Source organism: Triticum urartu, chromosome 3, assembly GCF_003073215.2.
Source record: "Triticum urartu cultivar G1812 chromosome 3, Tu2.1, whole genome shotgun sequence".
Classification (NCBI taxonomy): Eukaryota; Viridiplantae; Streptophyta; class Magnoliopsida; order Poales; family Poaceae; genus Triticum; species Triticum urartu.
Genome location: NC_053024.1, coordinates 3441088 through 3454963, shown reverse-complemented (window position 1 = coordinate 3454963; position 13876 = coordinate 3441088). Strand labels below are relative to the sequence as shown.

Genomic DNA, 13876 nt, shown 5'->3' with positions numbered 1-13876 from the left:
AGCGTGTCACCACCGACCGCTCACTCCCCCGAGGCCAAGGACGACACCGAAGTGCTGTCCTGGAGGACCGCTCCGGGCCGGGGAGGGGCGCAGGACGCTGTCCAGGAGGCGCCACAAGGCGAGACCTCCACTGCCGGACACATGGGGGAGCAGACCCCCATGGAGACTGGCGAGGAGGGCTGTATTCAGTTCGGCCCTCATCCAAATATGATTCTGGAGACCCAGACGACTCAAGAATCCGGCGAGCAGCCTCCTTCGAAGGAGGGGGTGCGCCAATTCCACCAGTGGTCCCTGACCAACCAGGGGCACCGGACCTCTATTGTGGACGAGCACCATGTCCTTATGGGTACGGTGATTGAGAAGGTTCAGTCCGCCAAGAGCGGACTAAATGAAGCCTACAGCAACCTGTTGACAGGTTTTGAGGTAAGCAACATAGAAAGAGAAAAACCCCATGCAGACAGTAGCCCCTGAGACACAGTCCGGTGTTCGGAAAGAAAGACCGGACGAAGGATCAATCCCTTGTTGTAGGAGACTAACTTAATATGTATGAATAAGCAGGCGTCGCTGTTGGCCGTGACCTCGCATACTGCCGAAGTCTTTGAACTGAAGCAGAGGCTGTAGCGGGCCGAGAACGAGCTCGGCGAGGTGAGGATTCAGCTCTGGGAGAAGCAAGGTGTGTAACGACTTGTTGTGTATTTGGAAAGAATAAGTGGTGTGTATTGAACGGAGTGTCATAATATGTGTAGGAGCGGCGACCGAGGTCGAGGCCCTGAAAAAGGCCCTGGCCGAAGCCGAGGGGAAGGTTGTCCAGCAGCAAGCCGCCCATAAGAAGCTCAAGGCCCGGGTCAACGAGGTCCAGCAGGAGCTCCAGGACGTGGTGAAGAAGTGTGAGACCTTGGAGCGCGAGGCGTCGGTTCAAGAGACCGAGCTCGCCAAGGCTCGTCAGAGTGCGGAGGCCTCACGGAATGAGGACCAGGACGCCCTGCAGGAGGTCCAGGAGGCCGAGAAGATTGCGGCGGGTAAGGCATTTAACATGCAAAGCAAGTATGCGGAGATGAAGTACCTTTTACTAACCCGGATTCGGAGTTCCCCAGGGGCCTTTGCGGATCTGCCACGCAGCGCGTCCGATGTTGTGGCGTTCTTCCGAGCCAAAGAAGGGAGCTCCACGGAGAAGCTGTTGTGGTCGCAATACGCTGCGCCAGAACATCCGGTACCCTTTACCGATCAGCTAAAACAGCTGGTCGAGCTGCACAGGGTGGCCGAACTGGCCATGAAGGATTTAATAATCCGGCTGTGGCCAGCCGAAGCTATACCTAGCAGTTATTTCGGCCTCGTGAAGCAGGTGGTGGAGGCCTGTCCTCGGCTGGACATCGTCAAGCGATCAGCCTGCATCGAGAGCGCGTAGATGGCCTTCGTGCGAGTGAAGGTGTGGTGGGCGAAGATGGACGCCCTCAAGCTCGTGACCGAAGGGCCGTCCGAAGGCCAAGAGTACCGCACACCGGAGCGGTATTTGGGGACGTGCTGGAGGGGTCCCGTATTGTAGCGACACAGTGTTCACAAGACATCATATTTGAATGAATGTGTTCAAATTGGCCCTGCCCTGTATTATGAGAGAGAGTTGTTATGTAATATGATTTATGTTTTGAAAATTTCACCTCCTGTGCGGCTGTGTTGTATTAAATCTAAGGGTTGGCTAGTCGTCGACTTCTGCCCTCACGTAGGTAGTACGGAGGTGTTCAGGATGGAATCTAAACAATCTTGATCCAATTATATGGTCCTTGAAGGATTTGTTTGGTGCAACGAACCAGGCAATCAGACTATGCGGCGTTAACGCCCTCACTTAGCCATAAGAGTTAGACAAGTAAAAATGTTGGCGCAGCCCCTAGTATCAAACCAGGGTGCTATAGGCGCCTTGATCGGGAAGTACCAATCCTTCGCATAATGCGGGAGAAATCTCCAATGATTTGCAACCTCCGAACAGCTGACCGGCTCTCGCCACATCATGACAGTCAGTTTTCGGCTTTCTCTACTGAGGTGCTCATCTGGGTAAACCAGGGCACAATCGCAGTAGTTCTCCCTTTACTACCCTAGCCGATGTAGCGGAATGTAAGATATTTAGCACAGGAGCCGGGCAACCCAACTATTGACCAAAGACATGATTCGGAGCCAATGCATATAATGCTAAATTCAGGGTGCCGAACTTATCTATAAGAAGTGTTCGGACTTTGTTGCCGTATTATGGGGCGATGGGGAGCCCCTGGCAAATATGAAACGTACCAAAGTGTACGGGTGCTATAAGATAAGTAATTAATGGGAAAAGGAAAACAGAATAGAGCAGAGGTAATATCTAGGGCCCTTGAACTTGGGCCATGAGCTGTTTCCATTATAATTGGATTAATGCGTCAAAGCGCATTGATACAAATAGTGCGATAAGCAACCGGCTATTTAACATGCCACAACCAAAGGCGAGCTGCGTGTGGGTCCTGAAAACAGGTGGAGTAATCGTTGAGCTGACCTCTAGAGCTTCCCATGTATGCCTGTGCTTCTTGCCATTCTTGTGTACTTATACTTTGACAGCACCAGTAATCAGGCCGTCAAAGGAGGCATGTATAAAAGAAACCTGAAAAAAGGAAAAAGGAAATAGTGAAGGTATATGTGAGTCCGGGATCGGTCTAGCCGAACTGTGGATCACAAGCTAGTTGTGCCTCCGTCGATGCCCATGAAATTTTGAGTGCGTAATTATGTACGTGTGGTACGAATGCCACTACCTCATCGGGACTGGGACGGAGGCCGAATTGCTAATCGAGCTCTTGACGAGCCGAGTTGTCTTGTTGTAGTGTAGTCCGGACCCTCTTAATGATATCCAGGGGCTCGGCAGCCGGCTATGGTTCTACTTGAGAAGGCCGCTCTGTACCTCTGCTGCTAGGGCGGCGGTGTGCTCTTCTGTATGGAGGGAGCGTTCCGTGTTTCCATTGACTGTTATGACGCCGCGTGGACCGGGCATCTTGAGCTTGAGATAAGCATAGTATGGCACCGCGTTGAATCTAGCAAACGCGGTTCGTCCGAGCAGTGCATGGTAGGTGCTGCGGAAGGGGACGAAATCGAAGATTAGCTCTTCGCTTCGGAAGTTGTCCGGGGAACCGAAGACAACCTCCAGTGTGATTGAACCGAAGACAACCTTCGGAAGTTGCAGCCAACCTCACGAACTGCCATGATGGATACTAGTTGGATGATCTCGACGATCAAAGGTTATCGGGAATGACGACCATGGATTGAATTTTGGGGCGACTGGCTCTACCGCATAGACGTCCCTGAGTGCGCGTTTGCACTCCCTTTTGGGGATGTGTGTAGAATATATCATGTTCACCATTTTGACTTAAGGGGGAAACTTCTTCTGCCCCCCCAGTGTTCGGCTGCCGGGGCTCTTCGTCATCGTCCTCACTCTGTGATCCCTTTTCCTTGTTCTCGGCGTTTAACTTGCCGGCCTGTTTAGAAACCCAACAATCTCTGTTGGTATGATTGGCTTGTTTGTCCGGGGTGCCATGTATCTGGCATGAACGATCAAGTATGCGGTCCAAGCTGGATGGTCCCTCACTGTTCCTTTTATACGGCTTCTTCCGCTGGCCGGACTTGGAGCCACTGAATCTGGCATTAACTGTAGTGTCATCGGTGTTATCGCCATTGCTTCGGCGTTTGTGTCTATTGCGCCGGAGCTTGCCCGTGCTGTTTTTGGCCTCGGTGGGGCCTGCCTCGTTGGTTGTGTTTTTACTGCGAGCCAGCCAACTATCCTCACTTGCGCAAAAGCGGGTCATGAGTATTGTGAGGGCTGCCATAGACTTCGGCTTTTCTTGGCCGAGGTGGTGGGCGAGCCATTCGTCACGGATGCTATGTTTAAAGGTCGCTAGGGCTTCGGCATCCGGACAATCGACGATCTGGTTCTTTTTGGTTAGGAACCTAGTCCAGAATTTTTTGGCTGACTCTTCAGGTTGTTTAACTATGTGACTTAACTCATAGGCGTCTGGTGGCTGGACATATATACCCTGGAATTTGTCAAGGAAGGCTTCTTCCAAGTCCTCCCAGCTGCCGATAGAATTTTCAGGCATGCTGTTTAACCAGTGCCGAGCTGGCCCTTTTAGCTTTAGTGGGAGGTATTTGATGGCGTGGAGGTCATCTCCACGGGCCATATGGATGTGGAGAATAAAATCCTCGATCCATACCGCGGGATCAGTTGTTCCGTCGTATGATTCCATATTGACGGATTTGAACCCTTCGAGGAATTCATGATCCATTACTTCATCAGTGAAGCAAAGAGGGTGTGCGGCGCCTCTATATCGGGCCGCGTCGCGACGTAACTCCGATGGAGTCCATCTGCAGTTATCGGCCTGGGCGTGACTAGGTTTCCCACGTCCAAATGGGTAGCCATCGTCGTGCGTCGAAGAACGTCCTCGCGATCCGTAGATTGTTCTGGTGTGTCCTGCTCTACTGTCCAGGTCCTGCCGAAGGTCGTATGTATAATCCCGAGTTGTTTTGTCTCTGTTTTTACGTGGTGGTGGGGCGGGCTGCTGTTTGGCCAGAGTTGCCGCTTTGTCCCGACCGCGTGGTGGTCAGTCCGCCGCACTCTCCCGACCGCGTGATGGTCGGTCCGCATTGCGCGAGGGAGGTATGGGCTTCGGCGCCTCCTCATCTAACTGAGGTATAGCAGTCTGCGTTTCGGGTAACTCTTGGCTGGGCGCTTGAGGCCGTATTCTTCGGCTGCCAGGACATCAGTCCATCTCTCAATGAGTAGGTCTTGATCAGCTTGAAGCTGTTGTTGCTTCTTCTTCTGCCTTTTTGCAGTGGCTATTAGCTAGCGCTTGAAGCGCTCCTGCTCGAGGGGTGCGTCAGGCACGATGAAGTCGTCGTTGCTGAGGCTCTCCTCATCCTTGGAGAGTGGACGATAACTACCGTCCACCGAGTCGTTGGGCATGGCGGCTGGCTTGCCCGTTTTCTTGTTCCACCTGTTCGGATGTTGCTCCAACAGGGTCTTCATTGTTTTCAGCGTCGTCTGGAGTATTATTTTCTCCAGTGCTAGTGTTGCTGTCTTTTGAGCGACATGACTTAGAACGGCGCCGAGGACGCCGGCACTTGGACTATGTCTCAGGAGGTTTATTCTCGATTGGATCTTCTTTGTCATCATCGTTAGCTTCTTTAGGTGTATCAACCATGTACACATCGTACGAAGAGGTGGTTGTCCAACGTCCAGTTAATGGAGGGTCTTGGCCTGGCGCCTTGTCGGCATCGTCATCCATATCGTTGATATCTTCGGAGCCATAATCAAGCATGTCGGTTAAGTCCTCGATAGTGGCTATGAAGTGGGTGGCGGGTGGGTAGAAAAATTCTCCATCATCAGCCCCTAGTTCGAACCGGACATAGTTCGGATGTGAGTCCCCCGCCAAGTACAGGTTCTTTAATGAGTTTAGCACATCGCCCAAGGGCGAGTGTTGGAAGATATTTGCGGCGCTGAACTAGAAAATCGATAACCGATCAAGCTCAGTGTCCGCAAGCGTACGTGGTTTGGAACTTATAGCCGAAAACGAGTGAGTTCCGTTGATGCAGATATTGCAAGGTGTGGAGTCTGTGTGCGGCTCCAACGTCGCGGAATCTGTGGCCTCGGATGGCGCGATCTGCTCCAGATCTAAAGCCATAGTAGTTACAGGAACCATCTCCTGGATGTGGTCCGACGACAGATTTAAGTCATGTTTATCGGAGCGAGGGGGAGTGATCGTCGCGGTCTCAAATCCGTCGAAGATCAAGTCTTCACGGATGTCTGTGACGTAGTTCAATCTCCCGAATCTGACCTGATGACCAGGGGCGTAGCTATCAATCTGCTCCAGATGGCCAAGCGAGTTGGCCCGCAGTACGAAGCCGCCGAACACGAAGATCTGTCCGGGAAGGAAGGTTTCCCCTTGGACAGCGTCGCTATGGACGATAGAAGGAGCCACCAGACCTATTGATGACGGCACAGTGCAACTCTCAATGAAAGCACCAATGTCGGTGTCAAAACCGGCGGATCTCGGGTAGGGGGTCCCGAACTGTGCGTCTAAGGTCGATGGTAACAGGAGACAGGGGACATGATGTTTACCCAGGTTTGGGCCCTCTCTATGGAGGTAATACCCTACTTCTTGCTTGATTGATCTTGATGAATATAAGTATTACAAGAGTTGATCTACCACGAGATCATAATGGCTAAAACCCTAGAAGTCTAGCCTGTATGACTATGGTAATGAATATCTCCCCTCCGGACTAAACTCTTCGGTTTATATAGACACCGGGGAGATCTAGGGTTACATAGAGTCGATTACATAGAAATGAATCTTCATAGTTGATCGCCAAGCTTGCCTTCCACGCCAGGGAGAGTCCTATCCGGACACGGGTACAGTCTTCGTCCTTCGTGTCTTCACAGCCCATCAGTCAGGCCCTTGGCTAACAGGCCGGATGCCCGAGGATCCCTTAGTCCAGGACTCCCTCAGTCGCTCTAGTATCCAATAATACTGGAAGGTGATGCGCGCCTTCGCTGTGGCGTTAACTCTCTTTCCTTGTTGACGAAACTGTCCTTTTCTATGTAAATCACCTTCTACTGATGATTATAATTCCTGAAACCCCACATTTAGAGGACCGTTTCTTCTACCGAAGTCAAGGCCTGTATGGAACTATGGATTAGCCACCTCAATACATGTACTCCATGTTAAGCACCGATTCAGCTCAATTAGGTTAGATTAATCTGTTGCTATCTAGATTATGGAGTATCAAAGATTAATTTATCTTTCCTCTCATAAAGAAGATACATTAATTTGGGAATTCTAAGCTCATTGAAAGTAGGGGTACTTATTTGTTGATTTGATGCATTTATTCTACATTTAATAACTACATCACTATTTGATTCACAGGTACTATTACACATTTGATATGCGCTTACCTTTAGCAAAAAGAACAAATAGACCATCATTAAGGCGTATCATATCAGTATGATTTTCTCTCATGTGCCGTGTATATATAGATATGTAGAGTCGCCATGTATTACATCAACACAGCAATGCCTAGGTTCATACAAAGTGTAAACTACAACGGCAAGCATTGCAACATCCTTAGCTATAGTTCTCATTGTAGTTGCCGCCATGTCCTATGGCCTCCCCGCCACCCACGCCGACATCAACTTCATCGCTCGCACATGCAAGAAGACCAATAACTTTGCGTTGTGCATGGCCGTGCTAAGGGGCAACCCAAAGAGCGCCCAAGCATCCACCGAGCATGACCTCGCCAACATTGCTCTGCAAATCGCCACCGACACCATCAGAAAGAACACCGCGGCCATCTGTGACCTAGATTATAAACACCAGGGCACACCCGAGGCACCAGTGTGGCATGTATGTGTCAAGGCACATGTCCTTGTTGCAGCCAACCTCATCGACGGCGCCGGCCCTAGCTTCCACGTTGGGGACTACGCTGATGTGTTGAAGATTGTGTCTGAGGCGAAGGGCGCAGGAGATACATGCGAGAACGCATTCAAGGCGGTCCACAAAGCGTCTCCCATGGCCTACATGGACCGTCAGACGACGGAGCATTGCGGCCTCGCCGGCGACCTCATCTGCCTGCTCCTCACTAAATGATCTATAATAGATCATTTCTCGGCTTGTCTGTTCCTCTCAGTAATAGATATATTTTGCTTGTCGAGAAAAAAAAAGAGAATAATGTAAAGTGTTCCTACAATATTTTTCCTGCTGACATGAAAACATCCCTTTCCATGTCTTCGGATACAACCCAAAAAGGCTTGCCTGTTCTTACTGCATAAACCCTTGTGATCATTTCGCGAACTTTGTGTAACTCTTCTACTTCTAGTAAAAATTCTGGTGTCCTTGCCCGATAATAAGCTCTAGCAGGTTGGTGTAGACATTTAACATTCTCTAATGCACGATTAACATTTTTAAAAATATAAAGTGTTTCTGTAATATATATATATTTAGAATATTTAGATTTTTTAGGGTTATTTAGAATATTTAGAATATAAAGTGTTTCTGTAATATTTTTTAATGCATGATTAACATTTTAAAAAAATAAAGTGTTTCTGTAATATTTAGAATATTTAGAAGTACAAACAAAAAAATGTGAAAGAAAACAGAAATAGCGAGAGCTTTGAGGCTGTGGCCTCCCGCGGCCGGTCCAGTCTCATGCACTTCAGGCGAGACTAGCTTCTGTATCGCACGAAGCGAGACATAGCTTCGCCCTTGGGCATACAAGGCATATTACCGTTTGGTACCACATCGCCCAGGGAGGAGGCCCAGAAGCAAATCATAACTTAGCCTGGGGCCTATGTGCTCTGTTTGCATCACAGTAGGCTTCTCTTTCCTAGCAAGCTGTCGAACAATTTCAGGAAAGAAACCCTGAATTTTGCCAAATCATCAATGTCATGATGAAAACACATTTTAATGTCTAGGCAAAAAATTTATTTTTCTTTCTTTTCCCAGATCATCATCACGAAATGAGCAAGTAGGTTAAAACATAAGCAATTTTTTTGCAGGGGAAAAACTAAGAAAAGTTTGTTGACAAAAATTCAGATTTTTATTGTATTTTACTGTTCATACCAAGTGTATGTGCAACCGGGATTAGTCGACAGTTTCGGTCTCAACATGATAGGGTTGTTCCTTTCTCTGTTCTTAATTGTACATAATTATTCTTCCTGACCAACTTATAAATCATTGTTGAATGATAAAATTTAGGTGGTGGGAGTGCCATGTCCAGATACACTTCGTATCAACTTTCAATAGTAAAGGTAAATATATTTGTAGTTGTTACTTTATTAGTTGATTGTTGGTCGTGGTTAGTTGGCGACGTGCATGGGCCTATAGACTTGTGCCAACATTCATGAGTGATGACTTCAGTGTACTGCTTGGTGAGGGTTGCGAGCTTGGCCTCGCGGAGTCACGCCATGCCCAAGCGATCATCTTCAACGTCTCTGAGTGTCCTTCGCTGTCATGATCCATAGTATTTGTGCCATCCCACCTGCAGATCAACAGTGTGTGAGACTCGCTCCAGGTTGTTAAGTTTCTTCATGCTTAACCAGAACTACTCCCTCCTTCCCAAAATATAAGAGCATTTTTAATAACAAACTGAGTGACGGAACTGACGAAAACGACACCAAAACCTAAACTATTACTGAAGCAGCAAGGTTTATTTCCTATATGATCAGCATCAGCTGGGTAAATTTTTGGTAAGAAAGGAATCTCCGTCACATGCACGCTGGGCTGCTCAAGTCCAAATTAAGTTAAGTCAGTTCATGCATCTGAGAGGTAGGACTAGTCAAGCACCCTCGAGTTGCATGTTAGTAGGAATCTTTTCCACTCGAGTTGATGTCACAGTCCTGATGGATGCATGTCGCATTGGATGATGGAACCTATGAATCACAAGGATGCTTACAGATTGAATGATGCACCGACGAACACGCCTTGCCTGTGCGCGTTCCTATTGGCAGTTAACTATATAGTTCATGGCCGTTCTACTAGCAAGTACTACCTCAATCCGAATTTACTAGTCCCCTTGTATTTTAGGTCAGAATTTGACATTTGATTGAACTATTCAAAAATAAATTATATACCACAAAAATACTATCATTGGAAACATCTTTTAAATATGAATCCAATAATATAAATTTTGTGACATATAACATATATTTTGTCAGTCAAATTTATTGTTAAAATTGAGTATAAAATACAAAGGAGGTCAATAAACCAGGACGAAGCTACTATACAAGATTAACGAACGTAAATCAAGTTGGCAAAATATAGAGACCATGCGACTTTGGCTAGAGAAGACCAAACCAAAGCCAATCCATGCAAATCTGGATAGTACCAGCAATTAATTAATGTGCCCATTTACTTGGTAGCCTCACCAATCTAGATCTTGTCAGAAGTCAAATGCTTTGGTAGTAAAACAAGAACAATGCTACATCCAAGGAATTAATTTTACACTTAGACGTGTCAGTTTTTGGTTGGCCCTCAGTTGGGAAGTGGCCCCCTTCTGCAGCCTGTAGTACGTGGGAGGAGATCAGTACAATTTCCGTATATGATAAACATTAGGTTTAGCATTACTAATTCAAGGTACCAAAGCTTGTGCATTCAGTTGATGTTGAAATTCGATGTGCCAGGCCAGCCAGTGAAGTGATTGTTATTATATGCAGTAAAACAAAGTCCTAAACATATTAGTGCATTTTTTTTTTGAAAAGGGGAATGCCCCAGCCTCTGCATCTGAATGATGCATACGGCTAATATTATTAAAAGCAAAATATCCAACAGAGGTCTCCAAGTCTTGAAATAAAAAAGGTAAAAAGCCACAACCGGCTAGCAAAGAAGGATAAGAGCACTAAATTCCTATCCTATTACATGACTGCCATCCAAACCGGTTGAAAATACCCCGAGCTACCATCTCCCATCGGGTAGACGCAGTAACCAAACGCTCCCTGGCCTCCGTCGGAGTGAGTAGCAACCACATACGGATCAACGCCGTGGCTCTGAATATAACCTGCAAAAAATGAGTATTTGTTGTTCTGTTAAAAACCAAATTATTTCTGTAATTCCAGATTGCCCATAATAAAGCACACACTTCCATACGAATGTGTCGCGCTATATCAAAATTTATCCCATCAAACCATGTCCCAAATAACGTAATGATGGAGTTGGGTGGTGTAATGTTAAAAGCAATGTGGACCGAACGCCACAAAATTTTTGCTAAGGGACAATCTAGAAAGAGATGTTTGATGGATTCGTTTTGGTCGCAGAAACTACATCTGGTAGATCCTGTCCAATTGCGTTTTGCTAAGTTATCCTTCGTTAAAATAACTTGTTTATGCACAAACCACATAAACACTTTGATCTTTAAAGGAACTTTGACTTTCCAAACATGTTTCGATCTAGGAATCACACTAGATTTAATAACATCCAAATACATGGATTTAACCGAAAATTCGTCATTCTTATACAATCCCTCCTTCCCAAATTACTTGAACAGAGGGAGTATGTCCCAAGGCAGTGTTAATTACCAAGCCTTTGTAATACTACTCCCTTTGTTCGGCTTTCTTTTCTTCCACGGGAAGAAAGAAATGACCGATAACATCCGACCCATTGACAGTCCATGCAATTAATGAAGAGGTGAAGCCAACTTGTAACATTTTTTTAGCTAAATTGTTAAATGGAGCAGCTTACAGTAGGTCTACGTACTCAAGTTTAGATCTATGTAGGTACGCTCCACTCGAAGCTAGCTAGCCTATAAATACCATCAGCCGCTCCATCATTTAATCACCAGCTAGCTTATTCACATCTCTTATCTTGAGACCATCTCTTGCTCCACAAATTTACCTCTCTCTCTCTCTCTAGCTACAAAGCTTGCTGGGCAACAATGGCTGCAGGTGGGGCTTCTCTTCTTGCTGCTGCTGTTTTCTCCATGCTGGTCATGTCTTCCCTGGGGCATCCGAGGCCTTTATGCAGCGACTGTGACCCGCAATGCCGTGCCAACTGCACCGCGGAGGTTAAAACCTCCTGCAGCAGTTACTGCAGCAGCGGTGGCGGCGGCCCTCAGGAGGGCTGCCGTAGAAATATCTTGCAGCAGTGCACTGCAAATGGTATCTGCTGCAGTAGCAACGGCACCTGCACTTGTGACTGCAACACTGTAGCTGAAAGTGGTTGCAAGGGGGTCCCCAACGCCATCCAACTTTGCGACTCTTGCAAGCGCGGCATCTTCGACCAGTGCTTTCCCACCTGTAACAAGGACTGCAACAACAACTGCAAGAAGAAAGGGTGCCACCATGCCTAGGAATAACATGTAGTCGATCGGTTGTTGCCTTGCATAGCAAATAACATGGCCGATGTGGTCGTGCGTAGAGTTTTGTAAATGCCGTGACCTGGTTCTGTGGGATGGCATAGGAGGAAAGGCTCGTGGTATCACCTCCGGCATTTCAGCTGAGGATTTGCATTCTGTTTTATTTATACTGAATAATGATATGGAAAAAGGAAAAAATACATAGTTAATACGATGAAATTATGGTTGTTCATTGTTCCTTCTCCATAGAGCTAGTGTGTGTCCATTGACATATATACATCAGTTTGTCCATCCAAGTACTTCATGGTGATGTGCACCTGCGCCATGGTGATGTGGACCTTCGCCATGCCGTTTCCTCTCTTTCATTGTTGAGGGGACTGTACTTTTCTATGTAAATCACCTTCTGCTGATGATTAGAATGCTTTCAACCACACATTTATATAATCAAATTTTCTACCAAAGTCAAGGCCTGTAAAGATTAGCCACTTCAACATCAGCGTGTTTGCGTTCAAACATCCTGAACATCTTCAGCGATGTGTACTCTCTCTTTACTTGTACTTCCTTTTTTGCATGGACATTTTACTCCATGTTAAGCACCTATTCAGCGCAATTTGGTTAGATTAATCTGTTGCTATCTAGTTTTGTACAGACAGCCATGGCTATCTCAGCCTCAGAACTCATTCTGTAAGGTGATGTCGTATCTGCATCTTACTTCTGAAAGACCACATCAATTTGCAGCAACACATGTTAAAACTGTGATCTTTTGGAGATGTCATGTTTGAACTGTCATGTTCTCACACATCAGCTACCAGGTTTCATCATCTCCACCTGCAGTGCTTCACTGGCAATGAGAAGTAAGTGGATGCAGCATGTATCTTCATTTTTTTAGTTTTGGCATTTTTGGCTAGGACAGTTGAGTTCAGATTTCATATTTGTTCCGGTTGGAAGTTAAGATATTTGCAGTTGACAGTAGGCTTGGTTGGCATATGTGATAGATTTAGTTGAATGTTGGTGGCAATGTAATAGAAAACTGCAATATTTTGGTTGGAAATTATTGTTTTTTAATATGAAACATTGGCTTTTGAAGTTAAAAGAGACAAGTCCATACACTAGTAGAAAACAGGGCTATGGTCCAGGCCGGCTCAGCCCATTAGTCCCGGTTCAGTCTAGAACCGGGACCAATGTGGGCATTGGTCCCGGTTCGTGAGCCCAGGGGGCCGGCCGGGCCACGTGGGCCATTGGTCCCGGTTCGTCTGGACCTTTTGGTCCCGGTTGGTGCGACGAACCGGGACCAATGGGCCTCGCTCCTGGCCCACCACCATTGGTCCCGGTTGGTGGCTTGAACCGGGACCAAAGGCTTCCCTTTAGTCCCGGTTCAAGTCATCAACCGGGACCAATGAGGTGCCTATATATACCCCCTCGCGCAAGAGCAGAGCACAGTGCTCTGTTTTTTCTGGCCGAGGGGGAGAGGGCTTTGTGGTGCTCTAGCCCATCTCCTATGCACATGAGGTGTTCGATGGAATGCCCGAGCCACACTACTTAAGATTTCTCCTCTCGAAGCTCGACCTCCAAGCTCCATTTTCCTCGAGATTTGTCTAGATTTAGCGGTCCGTCACGCCCCGTCCCCGTCTTCACCGCCGTCGATCACCCGCGCCGATCTCATCACCGACATCACCGTGGTGAGCCTCTTGTTCTTATCTTCTTTCTGAAAGGAAAAATATTCTTACTTGTATGTTTAGATAGATACTTGTATCATTTTCTTACATTTATTATTGCATCTTATATAGTGCGATGGTTTTGGTATCCGCCCCTGTCGGCCCTCATCCTGTCTATGATTCGGATTTGGTATGTATATTATCTTTATAACTATTGGTTCATTTATTGTTTATGAAAATTATGCCGACCAACGTGACATAGATTTTATTTATCTAGGATGTATGTGAATCGGAAATGCCAACCGACCCTATTGTCGAGAGGTTAAATTTAGATGAAGAAGAAAACAATTTGTTGAAGGAAAAAATAAAAAAAATTG

At 46.8% G+C, this 13876-nt stretch overlaps 2 protein-coding genes across 2 annotated transcripts; both read left to right on the top strand.

The window, feature by feature from the left end:
- The first annotated feature begins 1405 nt into the window (after nt 1–1405).
- Nucleotides 1406–7646, top strand: LOC125543165. Its single transcript, XM_048706418.1, has 2 exons — nt 1406–1506; nt 7112–7646. Exons 1-2 carry the CDS (start codon nt 1406–1408, stop codon nt 7644–7646), a joined length of 636 nt encoding a protein of 211 aa, XP_048562375.1.
- A 3686-nt stretch (nt 7647–11332) lies between these two features.
- On the top strand, nt 11333–12076 carry LOC125547472. Its single transcript, XM_048711332.1, has one exon. It carries the CDS (start codon nt 11425–11427, stop codon nt 11836–11838), a length of 414 nt encoding a protein of 137 aa, XP_048567289.1. The 5' UTR covers nt 11333–11424; the 3' UTR covers nt 11839–12076.
- Nucleotides 12077–13876: the final 1800 nt, after the last annotated feature.

Coding starts and splice junctions, on each gene's coding strand:
- LOC125543165 (XM_048706418.1), top strand. CDS start 1,406: ATGGCCTTCGTGCGAGTGAAGGTGTGGTGGGCGAAGATGGACGCCCTC. Junction 1,507..7,111: donor GAGTACCGCACACCGGAGCG/GTATTTGGGGAC, acceptor TACAACGGCAAG/CATTGCAACATCCTTAGCTA.
- LOC125547472 (XM_048711332.1), top strand. CDS start 11,425: ATGGCTGCAGGTGGGGCTTCTCTTCTTGCTGCTGCTGTTTTCTCCATG.